The sequence below is a fragment of the Tympanuchus pallidicinctus genome, unplaced genomic scaffold, assembly GCF_026119805.1.
Source record: "Tympanuchus pallidicinctus isolate F22 unplaced genomic scaffold, pur_lepc_1.0 scaffold3, whole genome shotgun sequence".
NCBI classification, from domain to species: Eukaryota; Metazoa; Chordata; class Aves; order Galliformes; family Phasianidae; genus Tympanuchus; species Tympanuchus pallidicinctus.
In genome coordinates, this window is record NW_026294747.1 from 101,690,312 (window position 1) to 101,711,652 (window position 21,341).

The 21,341-nt window shown below is 40.1% G+C and overlaps 1 protein-coding gene across 9 annotated transcripts in view; it reads left to right on the forward strand.

Moving 5' to 3' along the window:
* TRAK1 (trafficking kinesin protein 1) overlaps positions 1 to 21,341 on the forward strand; it is a 124,616-nt gene that overhangs the window by 75,833 nt on the left and 27,442 nt on the right. For 6 of the 9 annotated variants that reach the window (XM_052694288.1, XM_052694282.1, XM_052694283.1 and 3 more), the window contains 4 exons: positions 12,663 to 12,743; positions 15,365 to 15,477; positions 19,239 to 19,339; positions 20,060 to 20,168. In XM_052694288.1, the coding sequence (XP_052550248.1) occupies positions 12,689 to 12,743; positions 15,365 to 15,477; positions 19,239 to 19,339; positions 20,060 to 20,168 (378 nt within the window). In that variant the 5' untranslated portion in view covers positions 12,663 to 12,688. Of the gene's footprint in view, positions 1 to 662; positions 813 to 4,457; positions 4,738 to 12,662; positions 12,744 to 15,364; positions 15,478 to 19,238; positions 19,340 to 20,059; positions 20,169 to 21,341 lie in introns of those variants that run through there. The other 3 variants (XM_052694287.1, XM_052694285.1, XM_052694291.1) reach the window with 3 other exon arrangements.

Genomic DNA, 21,341 nt, shown 5'->3' on the forward strand with positions numbered 1-21,341 from the left:
CTGGGGCCAGCCTCCTCTACCCTCTCAATGAGCAATGCAAGAGAAATCCAGGTTGACTATGGAAGAAGTAATTTTTTCGTAGGGTTTCTCTCATTACTTATTTATTCCTAACTAAAATTCTCCACTTTGGTGCCTGAGAGTTCATTGCCTGTAATTCCAGGCGGCTTTGTGTATGTGTGAGTCGGTGTGTGTGAGGGAGAGAGAGAGATATTGGAACTTTCTTTTTTCTTTTCTTGTCCATGAACTTCAGCAGTTGCTTGTGGAGAAAGCAGCATCTTTATCCCTTTTTCTTTACCCTCACAGTCCCTCTGTGTCTCCCATTTGTCTCACACCAAAGCTTCTGTCCTCTTACATGTTTGCTCAAGTGACTTCATCTCCTTTCATGGTCATTCTGGCACTTCTTGCTCTGCTCCCCATCTTTTAACTCCCACCCATGCTTTTCTCCTGCTTGTACAGAAGTGTTTTCATCTCTTCTTCCGTCTGCGGATACTCATCTCTTCTGTTTTTTATTCCATTGTAACTTATATCAACAAGTTCCTGAACTTTCTCTTTTAGCTGGGCAATAATTAACAGTGCTAATGTTTATTCTCCTTGACCTGCCAGCACAGTTACTTATTCCCATTTTATTTGTAGCAGTGTGCCTTTGCAGATGTGAGACAGCATCCTAGTTGTCTTCTTTTGTGGCTACGTCTTTTTTTTTTTATTTTAATCACTCCTTAAAAGCAGCATTAGGAGAATATTTCCTATTCTGTGCCATGTTTCTAAGTGTTCTTGGATCTCCGTGGTTCTTCCTCTGTGCATCTCAGTTACAGGTAACCTTGCAAATGGCTGCCTGCTCTGTGGTGGCACAGTCAACTTTTAAGCCTGAAATATGGCTTGACTCTTTCTTTCTTACAACAGGAGTTCAGCTGATGGTTGAGCATTTCTGAATCCTCATACTGTCTCATATGTTTGCCTCTTCTATCTCCGTGCCTGTATCTCCGTGCTCTGGTGTTGCTCTGGATGTCATCAGTGAGCATTCTGTCTACATCCATGAGAACCTTACAGATGTGTTGAAGGATAATTCTAAACAAACTGAGCTACATTTGTGTTAGGTATCAGAAGAATGAATAGTTAATATCCTTAACTGGGGACATCCATCCCCGCTGTATTAGGTATCAGAAGAAGAATTAGTTTCCTTAGCCAGGGTCTTTCCAGTACCCGTAGGCCTTGAAGGGAAAACTAATTGATCAGGAGACTGCCGACTTGGCAAGAAAACCACAGATCTGTAAATCTTTACAATTGTATGAAAAATAACCAATCATTCTGAGGAGAAAGGACTGGAAAAACATTAACTTTGCAACATTTATGTATAAATACTGTGTGGAGAGTTTCACACGTGTGCTTGATTTGTGGGAAACCACTAGCACCCAGGCTTGTGCAATCCTGAGATTAATAAGCAGTGTCTCTCCTGAGTGTGTGCTTATTGATTGCTGCACACTGGGCGACAAATCACTTTTCAGACAACACTTGTAGCACATAGTCTTGGAAACAGCCCTTGTTCCCTAGGTATGTGGATCATTTTCTTCTTCAGGTTTTTGCTTCTTCATCCTTAATAAATGTAGTTGAACCTTGCTGATATGCATGCAATCATTGAAATAATTTTTCAATTTCCTTCTTTTGCCATGTTACTTCCTTTTCTTTATTCCTCTGTTGCCTCTATGTCTATTTAGACCTAAGCTACTGCTACTTGTATATTGCCTTTAAGTGGCTTATTTTTCAGTGTAGAGGTATAATTTCCTCTTGAGTCTGCTCAACTGCTATATTTATAGATAAGCTCTTTCCTGCTTCGTCCCAGTTAAGTCTTTCCAGAGACGTAAGATGCTGTCCTTTTGGCTGAAGCAAATTAATTAGGTGTGTTTTTTTAAGACTGGGAGGGAGGTGTGCAGAATACACAGGTGTACATTTGGTAAGCAAACATACAAATCTGTATGCATTTGAACATTTTAACTTTGTTTCATCGTATGTCCTAATGGAAATTACGTATCAGTGGCCAATTTATGCTCACTCCCTGGAAGACCCACCCCAAAACACCCGTTTTTCTTCATCAGGGTACTTTAGAACCTAGATGCTGCCATTTCAACCAGTGTTTTTAGGACTCGTTTGCCTATGGAGAAGCATTTTGTTCTAAATCCAGCATTGTTACTACTGATTAATTGTGGTGATTGTGTGCAAAAGCCTAGATGTTTTTACTGATAAAGGAGGTTAGAATATTTTGGGTGCACCAGAATTGCATGAATAAGTCAGGATAAGAGAGTTACATGCATTGTGTCCTGCCCCACCCTTCTTAAACTAACTCTGGGTTTGTTTTTCTTTTCTGTTGCAAAGTTACCAAAGGTAAGGACTCTACCTCAGTGCAGGAATTGCATTAGAAGTGTGCATGTGTGTTTGGCATGCTTATTTAGCAAGCTTCCTGAAAGGAGATGAATGTCTTCTGCTGAGTAGCCTACGTGCTGAGTTGATTACAGCTATTATACTAAATTTACTTTGCAACAGCAGCCCTTAAAAGTGTATATTTGTCCTGGTATGCTATATAAGTCCTTAAGTCTGTGTTTACAGAAAATATTAAAATCTCTTTTGAATTTTTCCTGATTAGAGTGTGTATTTTCAGAACTGTGTACAGTTTGGCTTCCGTCACTCCTTACTGTGTGGTACCTGCTGGAGACTTGCCTCTTAATCTTTGGCACACAAATATTCCTGCACCGGCAAAGGGGCTTAATGCAAAGTGCCACTAAAAGTGAGTTGATAGCCTAAGAGTGCAGTATTCATTATTTCCTCACCTACTATATATATATATATAGATCAGCATATAGTATGTGGTTTAACGATATTAGGAGAGTAGATACTGCAACACTTGTTTTTCTTCTGGTTTCTGAATGTCAGAGTCCGTGTTGTTTGCATTGCGAGCTGCAGTTCAAAAGTCAGCACGTGAGAATATTAATTATATTGCTGTCTATATTGGGCAGCAATATGCATGTTTTTGTGTGCCACGTGCTATCCTGTTTTCCTCATGAGTTAGCTGGCTAACTGTGGTTGAACACTTGGCAGGAACGTTAAAGTCACAGAATTTCAGTAGAGTTGGCAAGGGTGGAAGTTTTTGTCTCTAAGATTTGAAAGGTGCTTCTTGCATTCAAAAAGGTGTCATAAAAAGGTGTTTCAGTTTGCTTTAGTATTTCCCAGAATTTCCATTCTCTACCTATTAAATTGGTGAATTACTTCTTGATTATGGATTATGTCTCTCCACCCTTTTTTTCCCTATTTTTTTGAGTAGCCCCGGTAATTGCAGTAGATATGTGTCATTTCTTATCTGAGCCTTTGTGAATGATGTGTTTCTTAAACCATCCAGTCTTGTAAGCCTGCAAAATGGGGCATTTGGCTGAAATCTAATGGCAGGTGGATGTTCAGCTCAGTTGGACGTGTGTGTAATTCCCATTTCTGAGCAGTACCAGTTTTTCTAAGGAGCAAGTGAAGCAGAGCAGTGAACTGTCTGTAAGGAAAGGCAACCAAAGGCAGCGTTGCAGGGGAGGGGCTTGGATTTGTTGCAGGACCTGATCGTGGAAAGATCTGAGGTCTGACAAAAGGTATCGTCAGTTTTTATGTTTATTGCACACTCAGTGAAATTTGAGGATGATCACAAGTCCTGGAACTGATTTGAGGCCTGAGATGCTGGGGGCAAATGGGATTCTTACTGGCTGGTGATTGCTGTCGGTGGTGGTTTTAAATTAGATTTATTTTCAAGAGTTATGGTCCACTGTTACAGGGGAGAAATGGAGATAGTAAAGCTTTAAGAATTCAGATACGGGAAGGAATCTACATGATATTACTGATAAAGTGACGTCCTGCAGTCCCCCAGCTTGGCTGCTTCGCTCATGACTCAGGTTGAGGTGTTTTCTGTAGGAGGCAAAGGGCACCGGTCTGCCACAGGTAATGAGGGAGGTAACTTGGCAAACACTGAGTATCCATAGCTGCAAGAAGTTAAATAAGAAAGTTAATACTCCCTGTGTGTGTCGTGAAGTTTAGCAAAAGGAGTTTTGTTTATTGTTCAAGTAGAGGAAGATGCGCGCCCTTAGAGATGCACTAGGGGTGGTGTACATGGGCTTGAGGTGTTTCATTTCCCATAACATACAGTCAAGATGACTGTGGAAAACAAAGATACTTGATAGCCTGAGGCTGTAGTGTGGGTAGATGGCCACCACTGCCTGAAAGGGCCAGGGCTGAGGAGATGGCAGTGCCAGGCCTATTGGGGAAGGGCTGTCAACGTGTTCATTGCTGTGTCTGAAGCACACTGACAGCACCCCTGAGTACAAACTGCCCGCCCTCTGGGCTGGTATGAGGAACAACCTCAGTCTCACGGTAATTATTAGACAGATGGTCTCGTCACTCCTCCACCCTGTCTGTACCAGGCAAAGCTGCTGTGCTGAGGGCACACGCAGTCACTCGGGAGCTCCCTGGCTGAGCATGTGAGTGAAGAAAGATGGTACTCTGCTCTGTGGAGCCCTGCTACTGCTCTCCCCAGGGGTACCTCTGTGGGGGGAATGACATCCTGTCGCCTGTCAGACTGAGGCGCTGCACTGCATCTATCTGGGACAGCTTCAGCAATGTCAAGAAACGAAGAGGAAAGCTTTGAATATGAGTACCAGGAGGAAAATCAGAGCGAGAGCGCATTTAACAGGCAGAACCTTGAGATCTTGGAAGAAGGTACTTTCTACCTTTTTTTTTTTTTAATCTTTATGTTAGTAATGCATGGCAGTCTGCAAAAGACTTGAGAAGTGTGAGTGGATTTAAACCTCCTCCATTTTTCGATCCTTTTTAATGTGTACCCACTGCCTTCAGGTGAAAGAGTAATAAAATGGTTGTGTGGAGGTAGAATGAATCTTAACGTGGGTACATTTGTTAAAGAATACATGCATGACCAACAGATGTAGGCTATGCAATAGGTTTTTACATAATAAAACTGGATTAGAAAAATTACCTTTCTTTAGAAATGTAGTGCATTTTTTTTAATCTATGCAGCTCGTACATGTGTTGTGAGTCTGAGTATGTCAGTTTGTCATTCCCAGCAGGGCCTTCTAAAAAACGAGCAAAAGAACTGGGTGACAGTCTTGTGCTTATCCATGTACTTGAAAGCGTGTAGACAGAAATAATCCCAGTTTTGGGCCATGTGGCTTTACCTTTTGACAAAACAAATGGCCCCAAATCTGATCAGACGTTGTGGAAATAATAGCTATTTGTAGAATTGCAGACAGCTGGCCTGTTGGAGTGAGAGTGTGTAGGCTCCATCAGAAGAGAGGTGGTCAGCAGGGACAGGGAGGTGATTGTCCCCCTCTACTCTGCTCTTGTGGGACCCATCTGCAGTACTGTGTCCAGGTCTTGTACTGTCCCCCGGTACAAGAAAGATGGGGAGCTGTTGGAGAGGGTCCAGAGGGAGGCCACGAAGATGATCACCTCCCCTACGAAGACAGGCTGAGGGAGCTGGGCTTGTTCAGCCTGGAGAAAAGAAGGCTGCGGGGTGACCCCATTGCAGCCTTTCAGTACCTAAAGGGAGCCTACAAACAGGAGGGGAATCAACTCTTTGAAAGGGTAGATAACAGCAGGATGAGGGGAAATGGCTTTAAGTTGAGGGAGGGGAGATTTAGGTTGGATGTCAGGGGGAAGTTCTTTACAGAGAAAGTGGTGAGGTGCTGGAACAGCTGCCCAGAGAGGTTGTGGATGCCCCGTCCCTGGAGGTGTTCAAGGCCAGGTTGGATGGGGCCCTGGGCAGCCTGGTCTGGTATTAAATGGAAGATTGGTGGCCCTGCATGTGGCAGGCGGTTGGAGGTTCATGATCCTTGAGGTCCCTTCCAGCCCTGGCCATTCTGTGATTCTGTTGGATATTCTTTTGCTCACCCACTGTGTGGAGCATATACCTTCCCATTCGGGGGCTGCTCCCAGCCTCTCTAACCATTTTTTTAAGGGCATTGGGCACTGAAAGCTGAATCTACCACACATGTTATTTCACATGCTGTGAATTTTACTCTAAAATAACGATTTTTGCACTAGAGGACTGATACTTCCAAGACTGCTATCTTACAGCTGATATAAAGATACTTTGAAAGATTGACCTCATGGGAAGCCTAGTCCAAAGCTCGTGTGGACGTAACACTGTCATTGAACTTGTTACACAGGACTTACCTCTAAAGAATTCCTCAGAATGGTGTACTGCACCTGGATTTCAGTCATAAACTGTGTTCCTTGTTGTGTCTCTGAAGGAATTTAAGACAACTTGTCTATCTGTGCGTAATAGAACGGTGCTTAAGAGAATACTGATGGAAGAGCAGCTTTTAAATCTGGGTTTGGGATGGAGAGGAAACTGTTGTCTTCTTAGGAAGAAATACTTTGTTTCAAATTTGATTCTTATTTTTTTGTTGATGAAATGGCTTCTGAAACACATGTAATGGTGTTCTTCCTGCTTATTTTACCTTTCATGGAGATCTAAGTACATTCTGAGCCTGTTCTTGCTGATTTCAAGTGAAAAAGGAACATTGAGTTCTATCTGGGATAAATTTAGTTCTGTGTCTCTTCAGTGCCTACCACTCAGAAGCTCAGTATGTATCTGAAATGCCTTTTAAAGGTGCCTCTCTCTTCCACCTGCATGTTCAGGTCACCTACATACTTAATGTAGTAGTGATGTACATGCACAAAAATGATGTCTGATACTTCTAGGTATTTTTTCACGTGGCACACTTTTTAATGACCGAGTGTTTTTGTTGGGGTTGAGCCAATTCATCTTTAAGTAAAGCAGATAGAAACACTAGCTTGTATCCTTTCCCTGCTGAAGAGAAGAGAATCTGTAAGTCTAGTATAAGAGAAAACTGAAGAACATGTTTCACTAATGATTTGCAGTTTTTCTGTTTACTCTAAGTTTCTTAATGTTCTCATGGGAAGAAGGAGGTAAAAATTGTGCATTTAAGACTCAACTGTTCATCCTGTCCCCTGAAGAGATCTCACTACTTGGTTGTTCTATCCATGGTCTTTTTGACATGGTGTTTTTTTCCTTTCACAGCATTTAGAACTTTTCAGTCCTGTTTTTAAAACCTCTGTCACAGAACTAGTGTTACATTGGGTAGCATTACAGAATCAGTGCTCCTGATAAGTGTGGGAGGCACCTTCATATAGGTCCAGGCAGAACAGTCCCGAGAGTCAGGATGTTGCTTTTGAGTTGTAGTTTGTTCAACAGTAATGTTTGCTCTACATCTGATGGTGTTTGAGCTGACTGCAGAAAAGGGATAGTTGTTGATAGCATCTGTTCAGTTTTTGTTGGTTCAAAATAAAACCTTTCCGCCCTTCTTGGTTCATGCGCTGCTGGGTCAGCTAATTCTGAGATGAGACTGGGTTGTGTTGTGAATCTTTCTTTTGCAAGTGGGGCAGGAAAAGGCTATATTCCTTGTTCAAGACCTGTGATGGTACCTGTCATTATCATTTCAGTTTACTAATTAGATTAAAACCCCTCTATCTACCCAAGTTTAATTTTAAAAACTCTTATGATCACTTCTGAAATCTCAACTTCAGGCACACCACGGGTCTTAATTACAGAAAGTGTGAATTGTGCATTTTCTTACAAAGATGTTCACTAGAATTGAGCTCATAAAAGGGTCTGAATCTTTAACTACTAGCAGCTGACAATACATGGCTTTTAATACAACCTTGTGACTTTGTTTTAAGATTTTGAAAAGGTTTCGAATCCAGATTCTGGTTTAAGCCCTATGCACATTTTCTCATTTACTAGTTGTAATGGCTGTAGTCCAGATATTTCTTGACAAGAAGTGAATGAAGGAGAATGTCAGGATAATTCAATGAATAGTAGATGAAAAATCCTATTAGGGGGAAAAAATAGAAGTTCACAGAAGAGCTGTGATGGATTCTATCAGTAAATGATAGGCATTAAGGTTACAGTAAGTCATGGGGCCCAAACATTGGGGCAATTTCCTTAGTTTTGCTTTGTGGCTGTACTTGCCAAGGTACCACACTTGAAATGTGTATTAATAGATGGAACACCTATATGATATTCTTGTTGGGGGTGGAAATCTGTTGGTGTTGCCTACTGATGGTGTTGTTTGTCACGTTGTTGTGTAGTTGCTGAACGAGCCTGTATTGTTCACAACAGCGTCCCTTCAAACTCCTTGCCCACAGCGTGACTGTGAGCTGTGGGGCAGCGGCTGTCTACCTGGGCTGCACAGTGACCTCCCATCTGCCCTGAGTGCACCTGCAGAAGGCCGCGCTCCTGCCTCAGGAGAGGAAGGGCATGGCCACAGGCCTGCAGCGTGCTGCGTGTCAATTAGGGGTCCTGGCAAGCACGTTTTCCAAGCTCCTGTGACAAAAGTCTCTTAAGATGTTAAGCTGCTCAGGTGTATGTTCCCCGAGGCCCATCTGGGATGTACCAGACCTCAGTGGCCAGAAGCCTTTGCTTTGATTTAGCCAGGGCTGCTAGAAACTTCTCTTTAGCAGGGGAGAACCTTTCTAGCTTGTGCCAGAGAGTAACAACTAGTGGCTCTGGGACTGTAACTGTGAGTTTGGGTAATTCCTTTATGCACAGAATGCAAAAACTAAACCAGTGTGAGCTGAGGAGTCTGAGCCTGCCACAGACTCCTCACACAGAATATCTGCCAGACTGTGTTACTATACAGGTCAGTATTACCTTCCCTAAAAGTGGAACTTTATCATCTTATCTGCCTTCTGTTGACAGTGATGAGAAGCGACTAGGAAGAGGAGCAATGAGAGCTGAGCTTCCCTCTTCAGCCTTGGTTGCTCTCTTAGTTCTTCAACACAAGGATTAGGGTGGGATGTGTCACAGGGAGGAAGTGCTGGTTCTGGTCAGCTGGTACAGCCGGGGCTGATGTCACCTATGACTGCTAGCTCTGGTGTTGTTTTTCCACCTGCACCCCCTGTTTGGAGAAGGTAGCTCAGTGCAGCAGTTCCCAATAGTAATGCTGTTGCTCCCCTTCCACTCCTTGCCTCTTTCCTGCTCCTGGAAACAGACTTTTCTTTTAATCAGCGTGATGCATGGCTCTGTGGCTTTCAGGGCGCAGTCCGGGCAGGCATGTACTTTCTTTTTGGGCACCTTCCGCTTGGTTGGTGCTTTAGGCAGTGCAGAACTCAGAGCCCAAAGGATGCTTCTAGTCAGATGCTGCATTAAATGAGTGATGAGAAACAAATGCAAAGTAAATCTTCTCAATCGTAATCCAATTGAGAAGCATCACAGTGTGGATAACTGTTCATCTACAAGCCTTAAGAGAGAATGAAGATGGTGCTAGGTACTGTAGGTCAGAGGAAAATCTTGATCGGTCCATTTATGTGCTTGACTTTAAAAAAAAAACTCCAAAAAAACCCCCCCAAAAAAACAACCATAGCTCTGCTACCAGATCTGTTTGTTTTGTGCATTTAATGCAGTCTTGAAAATAACGATAGAAGCATTCTTTGTTCTTTGTTTTGTTTTCTATCTGTGACAGTAATTTCAAAGCTCAAGAAAAATGAATGCTTGTGAAATTCTATGCTCTACTTTCTAAGGATTATTATTATTTTTTTATTTTAGTGTTCTGTCTTTATTGCCTAATGGCTTTCTCCATAAACAGTGAGGTGGAAAGTACATTGGACTTGGATGTATGCATGCATGCATTTAGATACTACAGTCCTAATCGTCCTCAGGCAAAAATAATACTAGGTTGCAAATGAGCAAAAAGAGGTCAGTGAATTGGCACTGCTGGTTTTGCATTACAGAGCACTGTCCTTCATATGCTCTTGTTTTATCTACAGTTGTGTTATGAGGCTCTCATATTTATCAGAAAGCAAAGCAGGCTAGAAGCCTAGGGTGTTTTTTTCCTCTGTTTTTCACTCATCAGAGCTCAAAATAATGCATCTTTTTCACTTGGTAGATTTTTTTGACTACTAAGGAAATCAAAATCACTGCTCTAGCAGTTGACCTAATGTTAACTTGGAAAGCTTGACTGCATACTGAAACAGTTCTGAATTTTTCAAATGCTGCTGCTGAATTGCTTTCTCTCTGTTCTTTCTACCTTTTCTTCCCCTGCTGCCTGTGTTTCAGAGGGGGGGAGAACTATACCTGTTTTTAAGCTTGCCCTCTCTCCAAAAGCAATGCTTTCCTCTCCCTTAGTGTCAGTCTGTGCTGTTTCTGCTGGGTTGCACCTTGTGTGACTGTAGGATGCAACTGACAGAGGGTTTTATTGTATTCTATCTTTTGAAGTTTGTTTCCACTTGGATACTGAGAAGGATGAATAATGTATCATTTTGGCTTTGAAACCGTTTCACATCGTCAGAGTAGCTTGTGAAACCTCTGTGTTAACTGTGACAAACAGAAGGTCAGTGTTAGCTCTGAAACACAACTGCTGGTGACCAGATTGCTACTGCTCTACCAGTAATACGTCTGTTGTGACAGTTTCTCTGGTTTGTCAGCAGAAACTGGAAAGAAAATTAACTTTTATCTTATATCTGCTTGTTGGCAAGGTCGCCTTTCCCTTGAAACATAAAAGTTTGTATCTGTGTGCAACTCATTCTAGTGTTCCATGTACTGAAATGGCTGTTTAATAGCAGCAGGTTATCAAGGCAGTCAGATAAAGATTAAGTGGTAAAATCAGAAGGAATAGCTATGTGAACTGCATGGTACCAACCTTGATTTCTCTTTCGCTGCCCAAGTGACCTTATTCTGTCTGTGGGAGCACCGTGCTTCTATCAGCTAGGGTACATGTACACCTGAAATAGAACGGTGTGGAGTTGGCATGGTCACAATTGGTGGTGACTGTCAGTATTTATATCTCAAATGTAATTTTATGGCAGTAAGGGAATGCGGTAACCAAGGGAACTACTTACTGTGCCGTTGTTTTGGAAAACAAACCCTTGATGTCAAGGCTTCTGATAGGTGTTATTGCACGACCTTTGAACTTGTCTATTAATTTGCATCACCACAAAAGTGACGTTTTATTGTGAATTATCTTTTGTAAGCCCCTCTGTTTTCTTAAGTAGTTTCTATGGGAAACTTCTTACCTCCTTTGGTTAATACAGTTGATGTTCTCCTCAAGATACTACAGGTTATTTTCCTGTGGCAATCCTGTTTAGTCAGAAGCAGATCGTAGAGCTTTTAGCTTACAGATGCCCTGTTATCGTACAATACTATGGTGATTCTTTATATTGCTGTGTAATTTTGGTCAAGTTACTACTTTGAAGTGGACCTTCATCCCCTTTCCACTTTCAGGCATAGTTATTTGGATAAAAGCAGTTATTTTTTGCGTATACTCGAATGATGTTTTCTGGAATTCACTGGCACTGATGTACTCACATCACTGAAATGTTTTCAGGATTTGTTCCTCAAAATCAGAGCTTGAGAAACAGGAAAATAAACAAAATAAATGTGATTCTTGCTCTAGCTCAATCATTATTCTAATGTTTAATATGGAAAAACAAAACAAAACATTTCAACAGATATCAAAGTACTGCTATAGTTATATATTATTGATGTGCCTTAGTGCTGATGGACTGCATATTTATGTGCAGGTATCCTATATACTTGTAATTGGGCAACATTATGTCCTTATTGCTGTACCCAATGCACTTCATTTTTTAATCTTATTAGGCCTTGTTTTTGTTTCTCCCAACCCCCCTTGATGCATGCTGAAGTGGCATTAGCCAGTCTATCAGGCTGAGCTTTAACTGACATTGCCAAGGGTAAATCCCCTGAAGAACAATTGGCATTACAGCAGTCTGCTAGCCAATAGTCAATACAATCAGCTCAACTTTAATAAACAATCTGGTTTGGGTTTTTTTCAGAAGTACAAGGTTTGAGCAGCTGAAAACAAAAAAAATATATATGTGTAAGAATGGAGCAGGAAGGGCTATTGATTCTTGGGGTTATTTATGAATTTTTTAGAAAACTTGCAGATCTCTGTATAATTTTGTGCAGGTTCCTAAACAATTACTTACTTTGACATACATCCTTCAAACTAACAAAGCTCCCAGTTCCACCTTCGCATTTGATCACCAACACCCAGTTTTAGTAGACATTTTTACTGTGGCCGTGGTGTTGTAGTCCAAGTGTTATAAAAATGGGCTATTATTTTGCATGCATTTTGTGATGGCTTTGCTGTCTCATACCATACTGCTTAGATCTTTTCAATTTAATTGATGTTGTATTTATGGTGAACAATGTTATTAAAGTTATTGGAGTTGCTTATTCATGGAACAATTCTACTGCATACAATGCAGTGACTAGCTGACACGACAGAGTCCTATTCTTGTGTCTAAGAACATGTATTCACTTCTTCCTTGATTTGTTGGTTTTTTGTTATTTTTCCCCAAAAATTTGAGGCATTCCTTTTTGGAGAAGAAAATCTTAACATTTTAGTGACTTACTCTGCCACCAAAAAAACAGATTCCCATCACAAAAGAGAAACACCAGTGTTCTCAGTTTAACTTGGAACTTTGATATTGTATTTTTTTATGTTTTGATACACTAACCTGAAAGATGAAATAAGTAGTTTTCAGCTTTAAACTTATGTAAATGCATATTCTTTAAAGGATGTATTTTTCTCCAAGTCGTGTTGCCAATATTGTTAACATTTTACCTTATTTTCTTACAGTTTTATGTGCTGAAAGAGTGGGCCAGATGACTAAGACATACAATGACATAGATGCTGTTACACGTCTGCTTGAAGAGGCAAGTACTGTATCTCATTGAAGACCTATACACAGTATGAGAAAATAGTACAGAAATTATATGGTACTAATAGTGACTGCTGGTAGATGTATTTCAGACAGGGTGGAATAAGTGCCCTGAGAGTATGTAAACCTCATCTCATTGCTTCCTAATGGGTAAGGTAAATAATCTTTTTAAGTAAGGGCCATTTGTTTACATCAGTCATATGGGATTCATTACTTGTGCTTATTTTTCAAATTAGACCATTTATCTTATTCTTGGCCAAATATTTGCTCAAATGAATGAGAGGAGTACAAGTAAAGCCAGTACTATTGGTATTGGTGGATTATTATTACAAAAATAAATTCACAATTACAACTGTATTCATAATTATTATCTCACATAGTGTCTTTCCAGAGGAATGCACAGACAATCTTTTTTTTTTTTTTAATTTGTAATGCTCCATTCATCTCAAAATCTTTTCTTTGTAGCTTTATGTTTGGTTTTGGTGTTCTACCACTTCTATATATGTCGTCCTGACTGTAATCCTTGGTACTCAGAGAATGGCAAAAAGAAGTTGTTGAGCCACAGGGATGCTTATGTTCAAGAGTACCATGATAAATTGTTTGACTGGAATTACATGTTTTTCTGTAGTAAACTTGAATGATAACTTTCCAAATAACATTTAGGGAGATTTATTTAGATGAGAATGGTTGGAATTGTTGAAATATGTCTGGGCATAATTTGCTTACTTATTGCAATTGCCGTGTCAAAAATGGGGTCTGTTTGTGGTGTGTTCTTCCAGTTCTGCAAAGGGACAGGCACAGGAATGCTCCCATTTCCCACCTGCGTTTCATAACTCTGATCTCAGTACAATTTCAGTTAAAACAGATATTTTTCTGAAAATCCTTGTTCAGGAATATTCTAGTAACTTCTGTTAGTAGAAGTAACAGAAGTTAACAGTCTGTTAACAGTCTGTAACCTTTCTGCATCGTGCTCCTTTCTTCTTGTTTGCCTTGGATTTACTTGCATTTGTTTGCATGGCTTCTTCCAGCAGTGATGTGGCCCTTTGCCAAATTGTTTCCTCCCCGGAGTCCACACAGTCTATAGATCTAGAAGTTACACTCATGGGAACAGTGCTAGGGCACTCATGGGAACTTGCTGAGCCAACGTTATGAAGCATTTGATTTACTTTTCTGTCTGGATATTAGCAAACGGAATATGAAGGAACATGCAACAGTTGAACCTTAAATTAAAAGAAAGTATTTTCAGTGAGATTTTTGTGTTAGTTGATGATTGTTTCTTTTTTAACCACTTTTCTAGGCAGATGTATACACTTGCAGCTCTTTTTCCTATTCTGTAAATGGTCATCATCATCAGAAGAGACTGCACTTGTTGGCAGAAGTTAAGGTTTAACTCCTTCTGCTGCCATGACATAAACAAGAGAAAACCAAGCCCCAGAGCTTCCCCTGTCTTCCTGTTCTTATTGACTAGCTTCAAAAGAATTTATCATGAAGTTGGCAGGGTGGGAGGTGCAGCATTTTAGTGAGGGACAGGCAGGAAAGAAAAGATATCAAAACAACATGGGCATGTAGGCATTCTGAAAACCTGTGTCTGTTGCCCTTGAAAGTGAGCAAAGAGGGAGTGACACCAGGTCTATCTGGATATCTGTTAAGACTAGATAATACCAGTGAATTTAATGCACATAGAAGTCTGACCTTCGAAAATCATTTGAAAAATGCTCTTTGTTGATACAGCAGTGATCAATAACCCATCTTTTCTATTATTATGAAACTCCCTTTTTCGTGCTATGAAAGCCTCTTCATTCAAATTCATTTACATCATGTCAGCTGTCCTCATCAACAGCAGCTTTAGGTTTTGTAGATTTTGTCATGAATGTATGTCACAGGGTGGGTTTTAGTCATGTAATCTGAATACCTGTCAGATGAAATAATTAAGCCTCAGGTAGTATTTTCAGTAGATATCTGAAATGGAAAAAGCTGTTCCTCAAACAGTGTTGAAATAAAGGTAAGTGGTGAGTTGGCCAGTATTCTATTTTCCTGCTACTTTAGAGTTATAGTAATTGAAGAAGAAAATCATCAGTGAAAATGCTCAATGAACATTTCTATGCAGGTTTCTGTTATTTATCATCTTGTCCTAGGCAGATTACAATCCAGTGTATAGGTACATGTCATCAACACGATAGGTCTCTAATTTGTATTGCTACGTTTGTATGGTGTTTGTATTGGTAGAGTCCAGGTGGGTTATTTCCAGTTCCCTTGTAGAGATGTGTAATGAGTGGGCAAACATGGAATGAGAGTAACCATTTTGGGCAAATGTGGGACAAGGTGGTGGAATGTTTCTGTCAGCAGTCTCTCAGAGCCATAGTAGAAAACCAAATCTGGTTTAACTTGCATTGCCTGACATTAGACCTCAAGGCTGTGCTTTCAGTGTATGGTTCAATACTGTATGTGTCAGTCTTTTCTGAATAATGTTGGTGTTCTGTAATAGAAAAAGAAAGTTAGCAAAAAAAAACAAACAAAAACAACTTTACAGAAGTGAAAAAGGCTCTTTACTTCGTTCTGTTCCTTCAGAGAATAAAAACAAAAATATATTTGCTTTCTTTTCCTAATGCTTCACAGAAAGAACGGGACTTAGAATTAGCTGCTCGGATTGGCCAGTCACTTTTAAAGAAGAACAAATCACTGACAGAAAGAAATGAGTTCCTTGAGGAGCAAGTAGAACACATAAGGGAGGAGGTATGTTTTTTCTTTTTATCTGACTGATGTGTCTGCAGTGATGGGAAGATATTTTTTTTTATTCTTTCCCTTGTCCCTACTTAATTTTCCCATGCATCCTATCTGTAGCTGGTCAATCTGTATTATAGCAGTTCAGTCAGCCATTTTTATAGCAAGTACACTTTTAGACCAAAAAAATACTTGACCCACTGGGTCAAATCAGATGGCTGAGGGAAGAAAGCACCCAGGACTCTGAAACTTACTTTGCCACATATTTTATTTTCTTTTAAATTCATCTGCTCTTTTGGTTTTGAGTCACTTTATCCACTGTTTTCTCCTATTGATTTTGTCCTTGTTCTCCTCTATGCCTTGTATATAATTCCCCTCACTAATCTCATTTCCTTTGTGTGCAGCTCGCTCTTTTACTTGTGTCACTCCTGAATCTTTCTCTGTCCTCTGTTTTCCTCTCCAGTGAACGTTTAATTCCTTTTTGATGAACAATTTTCCATTTATACTGAATTTTGACATTAAGGCCACAGCGTTTGAGTTCTGCCAGTGCTTCCCTTCTCAAATAGAGTATGACTGGTCTTTTTATTTGTGGAGATTTCAGCAGTGCACATTCACTGAAATGATGTGCATTCTGCATTTTCCAAGCTTCAAACTGGGCCAGTTTGGAGATAAATAGGTCAGGTTGTATTTCAGTGATTGGTCATTATATTCAGTGCACTCTATATGAACTTACCAGTGTTTATAAGTGTTGGGTTTTTTGGGAAGCAAAGGGTGGAACTTGCTACCTTGTCTAGATGGGGAAGATCTTACAGCTTCGTATCATTTTGCTGTTTCTCTTTTCAGGAATTATGGTAGAATCTGTTGAAGCATGTATTGTTGGCCTGCTGCAGTACATAACTTTGAATTTTTGACTGCACTTGCCTTAGATTTTTGAATGTGTTTAAAATTTAATGTCAGAGTGCATGCACTTCTGAATTAGTCTGATCTATAGAAACATAACTGAAAACTTTGGTTGTTTGAAGTAATGACTTAGCTCTTGCACATATTGTTGTATTTCTAAGGAAATGTTTATGCAGTTGATATTTCTTACCATAGGAGTTGAATGTTCTATGTACTGGCAGGTAGTGGATGAATCTTTATTGGAACCATACAGGATGCTTTAAAAATGTTTTCTCTATAACTCATTGTCACTGTTTAAATTCTGCTGTCTTACTGACTGTGTGCTAGAGGCAAATGTTTCTTGTGTCCAGGAACAGTGATCTTGGTTTGTGAATCTTGTTCGTGTGTAGCCATGAGCAACAGGGAGCAAAATTCCACAGTTGTAGGACAAGCAGTAGAACAGCGAAACAGAGTGGATTAAAAGTTTTTAAAGTGTCTGTTAATAAAATGTTAGGAAAATATGGTGTTGAATTATATCCAAAATATGCTGATGAATGAAGTGTGGAAGGAGAAATTCTGGATGTATGATGGTGGTGGAGTGTGCCACAGGGAATTAGAATCTTTGAGTGTGGCCCATGCTTTATGGTGAGGAAAATGAATTCTCTTCTGTCCCACACTGTCGTCACATTTTGTCCAAGTCCTGTAATATGGCAGACATTTATTTGTGTGTTGGTTGATAGGCTTTTACTGGGCGAGGTAGGGAAGGGCATTCATACCCCATGCATCCAGAATGGAGGATTTGATTGAAGAAGGTGGGATCAGGGAATGGCTTCCTCTGACAGGACTAACTTTATTTAGAGGGACTCAGGAGCAGCATTAGGAAAAGGAGAACCAAAAATAAGGTTCTTCTTACCAGCTTGCTTGATATATTTGGCCATATGTTTTATCAGCATCCATCTTTCACACTGTCATTTCGACTCCTTCAGAAATTGATGCTTTTGAGGGAGAGCTCATGCTTTAAACTGATGGCATTTGTTTGTTAAAAATCTTCCTTTAGTAATTCCACATCTCCTATTAATGCTGAATTTTGAATATATGAACAAAACAGTAACTAAGACAACTGTCTCTACAAACAAGGGAAAAGAGAATTGAATAGGAGCTTTTAAAATTCCATGGAAACTACTTAAAATGATTTGTTTGAGAGGTATGTATTCGTAAGACAGAGACAGTGATGTGTGAAGTTAGGTTTTATTGGTGTTATGTCATGGCACCAGTAACCAGGGTGCCCAGGAGGGAGGCTCCAGCAGCAAAGTGGGCAGCCTGTGCTAGTGCTCTGCCACCCACAGTGTAAAGAAATGCTTCTGATGTTCAGAGAGAACTTCTTGTGCGTCATTCAGCCTGTGCCCATTGCTTCTTCTCCTGCTCCTTTAACAGGTTACTTTCTCTGGCTGTTAGCCTTCTTTTGAAGAACTGGAATGCTTGAAAATAGCAGCAAAATTAGTGGGCTCAGTTGATTTGATTCATACAGGAAGAGTATAGAAAAAGCTAGAGATGAACTAGTGCCCACCCACTGAAAATATCGAATTCCTTGCTACTTGAAGAGGCTGAGCTGGAAGGAGGGAGATTTGTTACTTTAAAATGCCTTTTAACTGTCCCTGAAATGGAGGAAAATGAATCTCCCCAGATGAATACGCTGAATTTGTTTCATGGCTGAAATGTGGTTTTGTGTTTTTAGAAATGTGCAGCTCCTTTTAGAAGCCATGTCTCAAGAGGACTTCGATGCCTTTCATGGAGTGTAATTTCTGCAGACTAGCCTTTGTCAAGTAGATGATTACGTTAGCTTAAATTCCTGCATGGTTTAAGTGCTTTATTACATTGTTTCAGCTTTTTGTTGACAATAATGCAGCATAAATCTATTTTATTGACAAACTTTTTTTTTTTTTTTTTTTTTTTTTTTTGCTACTAATAACTGGAAGTATTAATCTGTCTACGATACAAAAATAGAAGTCCAGTGAAAACAAATGTGCTTTGCAGTTTGTGCACTGCAGAGTGGAAACTGTGGACCAAATCTTGCAAGGAAAGAGGGAGGAGACATCTTTCTGATCATTTGTGTTATTTATACCTGTGCAAGGGAAAAAGAAAGAAGCTCTTAACACTAGAGTCTTAAAATGCAACTTTACAGTTGCAAAAGTGTTCCTGTATAACTGAGCCTTTAAACCAAATCAAAATATGAATTAACTGAGGTTAACTTTGTGGAATTACAGAAAATAATAACCACTTAATTAAATTTTGTTCATTTTAATTTCATGGATGAAACTGCCTCATGCTGTTCTGCTATGCTTATGTTTTGGAGTCACCAGCGACCCAAACTACACCCAGAAACTGGGTGGAAGCCAGAAGGGTGCCTGCCACTTTGTGTTGTTGTACAACTCAATAGGCAACTGAGTCCCAAAAGAACCTTGCTGCATAAGCACTGTAACAGTTTTATTCACAGTCTGCAAGGTCTATGTCTGATCCAGATGGTGACAGTCATTACGTAAAGTGGAAAGTAGCATTGCGTGGTTTGATTGTGTCACATTCATTTCTTGCTGTTTCATTTCAGTAAATTTATTTCTTTGAATGTGGATCTGGACTAATGCATTAGTGATTCAGGATTGCTTATCTTCCCTTTCTTATTAGGTGCATTTTTGTATATTTAAAAAAAAAAAGAAAAGGCCAAGGATGTCCTTTCTTTCCAATAAATAAAGGAGTGGTTTCCAGTACGTTCCATTTTAGGCCACTTGATTTAGTCTGAAGGTGGTGCTTGGAGGATGAATAACTAATTGATTGTGAGTTTACTTGACAGTGTGTCTAGAAAAGCAAGGTATTGATCTGCAAGCTATTTCTTTGTGCAGGTTTCTCAGTTACGGCATGAGCTTTCCATGAAAGATGAGCTGCTCCAGTTCTATACCAGTGCTGCTGAAGAAAGCGAGCCAGAGTCCATCTGTTCCACCCCGTGAGTTATCAATCTGCAACACCAAACCTTTGTCTGGTACTAAGCAGGCGTAGTTCAGACAGTTTTCATAGCTTTGAATGGTAGTTCAGTGATCCCTGTATAGGCTGGACCTGTAAATGGAATTCTGAACTCAGTGCATGGCACCAGCTGGAAAGATTTGCATTGCTGCTGTACTGGTGCAAATAAGTTAGGAGGGGAAAGTAGATAAGAAGGCTGCTGAGACAGCACTGTGTCTTTCACAGGAACTGTATCACTGTGGATATGAGGCCAACACTGATTCATTCCGCCTACAGTACTCTGCTGCTCCACATCCCTTTTGCATGCTGTTCTAGAACAGATCCACATCTGTGACCTTTGTGCTTGAGGAACCTGAGGCCACAGTGAAAAATGCCATGCTGTTTTCAATAGCAGAAGGAAGAATTTGAGCGTGGCTTATACTGCGTGTTCCAGGCAATTAGTTGGCTGAACAACATGGCAGGCTTTGAGGGGCTGTCTGTCCTTGCTTGCAAAGTTGTTGCTGCATTTTGGTGAAATGTGCAGAATTCTTTGTGGAGCTATTAAATTGCTATGGTAAAGTTTTTTTTTTTCATAGTTTTGGTGTATTTCATGTGGCTGTGGCTGTTTGAGACCTCTGTTCAGCCTATTTTCTTGTGAGGTTGGCCATGATGCCGGTAAAAATGAGTTAAAACTTGATGTTCTTTTTTCTTTTTTTAAATCAAGGCTGAAGAGGAATGAATCTTCCTCCTCTGTCCAGAACTACTTTCACTTGGATTCTCTTCAGAAGAAGCTCAAGGACCTTGAAGAAGAGAATGTTGTGCTTAGATCTGAGGTGAAACTGCACACTTTGTGTTTCACTTAATACAGTCGTTCATTTAAATGCTGGAATGCAGGTAGTGAGTAGTGTGTATTAAAAGGTTTAGAAGCATCTCACTAAGAGTATGTAATTCCATGAGTGACAAAGATCTCCCTGTAGTAAATCACTGTCCTCTATTCTTCCTAAATGAAGGAAAGACTGACACATAGGAGCACCATGAAGCTACATACCTAGCATACTCTGTTGGAAAGGAAACTGCTAGGGTGTACAGCATGGATGTCTCACCTTTTGTCATGCCTGGGCTGTAATAAGTGAAGAGGAATTATCTAGGACCCTGTCTAGGAAAGTTGCTCTTAAAGTAGTGCCTCCAAACTATTTCCATGGAAACTACAACCAGCACAAAGAGCGCAGTAATACTATTTGATAGAAAATTCTTGGCTACAAAAGACTTTTTGCACTATAGTCACCACTGTTAGCTATGCATTTTCACCAGTGATGAACAAGAGCCTGCATGCTGCACTTGTAACAGTAATACCAGCAGAGGTGACCCACTGGTGAAATGCACCACTAACTGTGCTCACATCCACTGTTCAGTCTCCAGAAACATTTAGCAAGTGTCAATGAATGTCTCTGGATGCATTTTTTTTCTGCATTAAATCTCTTCAACTGTTTTTCAAATCAGGCTGTTAATATTTTAATATTGTGGCTTTCTTGCCTTTTAAGTGTGATAGAATTGATATCCCTATTTATCAGAAATAACACTCCCTAATTGAATATCTAATCAAGAATTTTATATTAATTTTTTAATACAACCCTTAAACTTTGGGAGCGTATTACCATTTTGCAAACATGTAGCAAAGTATAGCAGATGAGATACTTTTGGGCTAAGAATGAATGTGTGAAAACATAGTATCTTTCCTGTTTTGTACTGCAAATATAGGGCCCATTGGAAATAGGTAGTTGTCACACCTTTGGATAAGACATCAGATGTAGATGTAGATACAGTAAAGGTATGCTGAGGATTGAGAGGACCACTGCTTCAGGATGTAATAGGAGAGCCCTGTTATAGAGTAACTTCTCTTATAGAGAAATGCAGTCTGTGCCAGTGAGGCAGTGTGCAGCCAGATCCAAAGCCTCTGCGCAGGGCCTTCTGTGTGTCTATGCATTGGATGTACATTACAGGCTCAT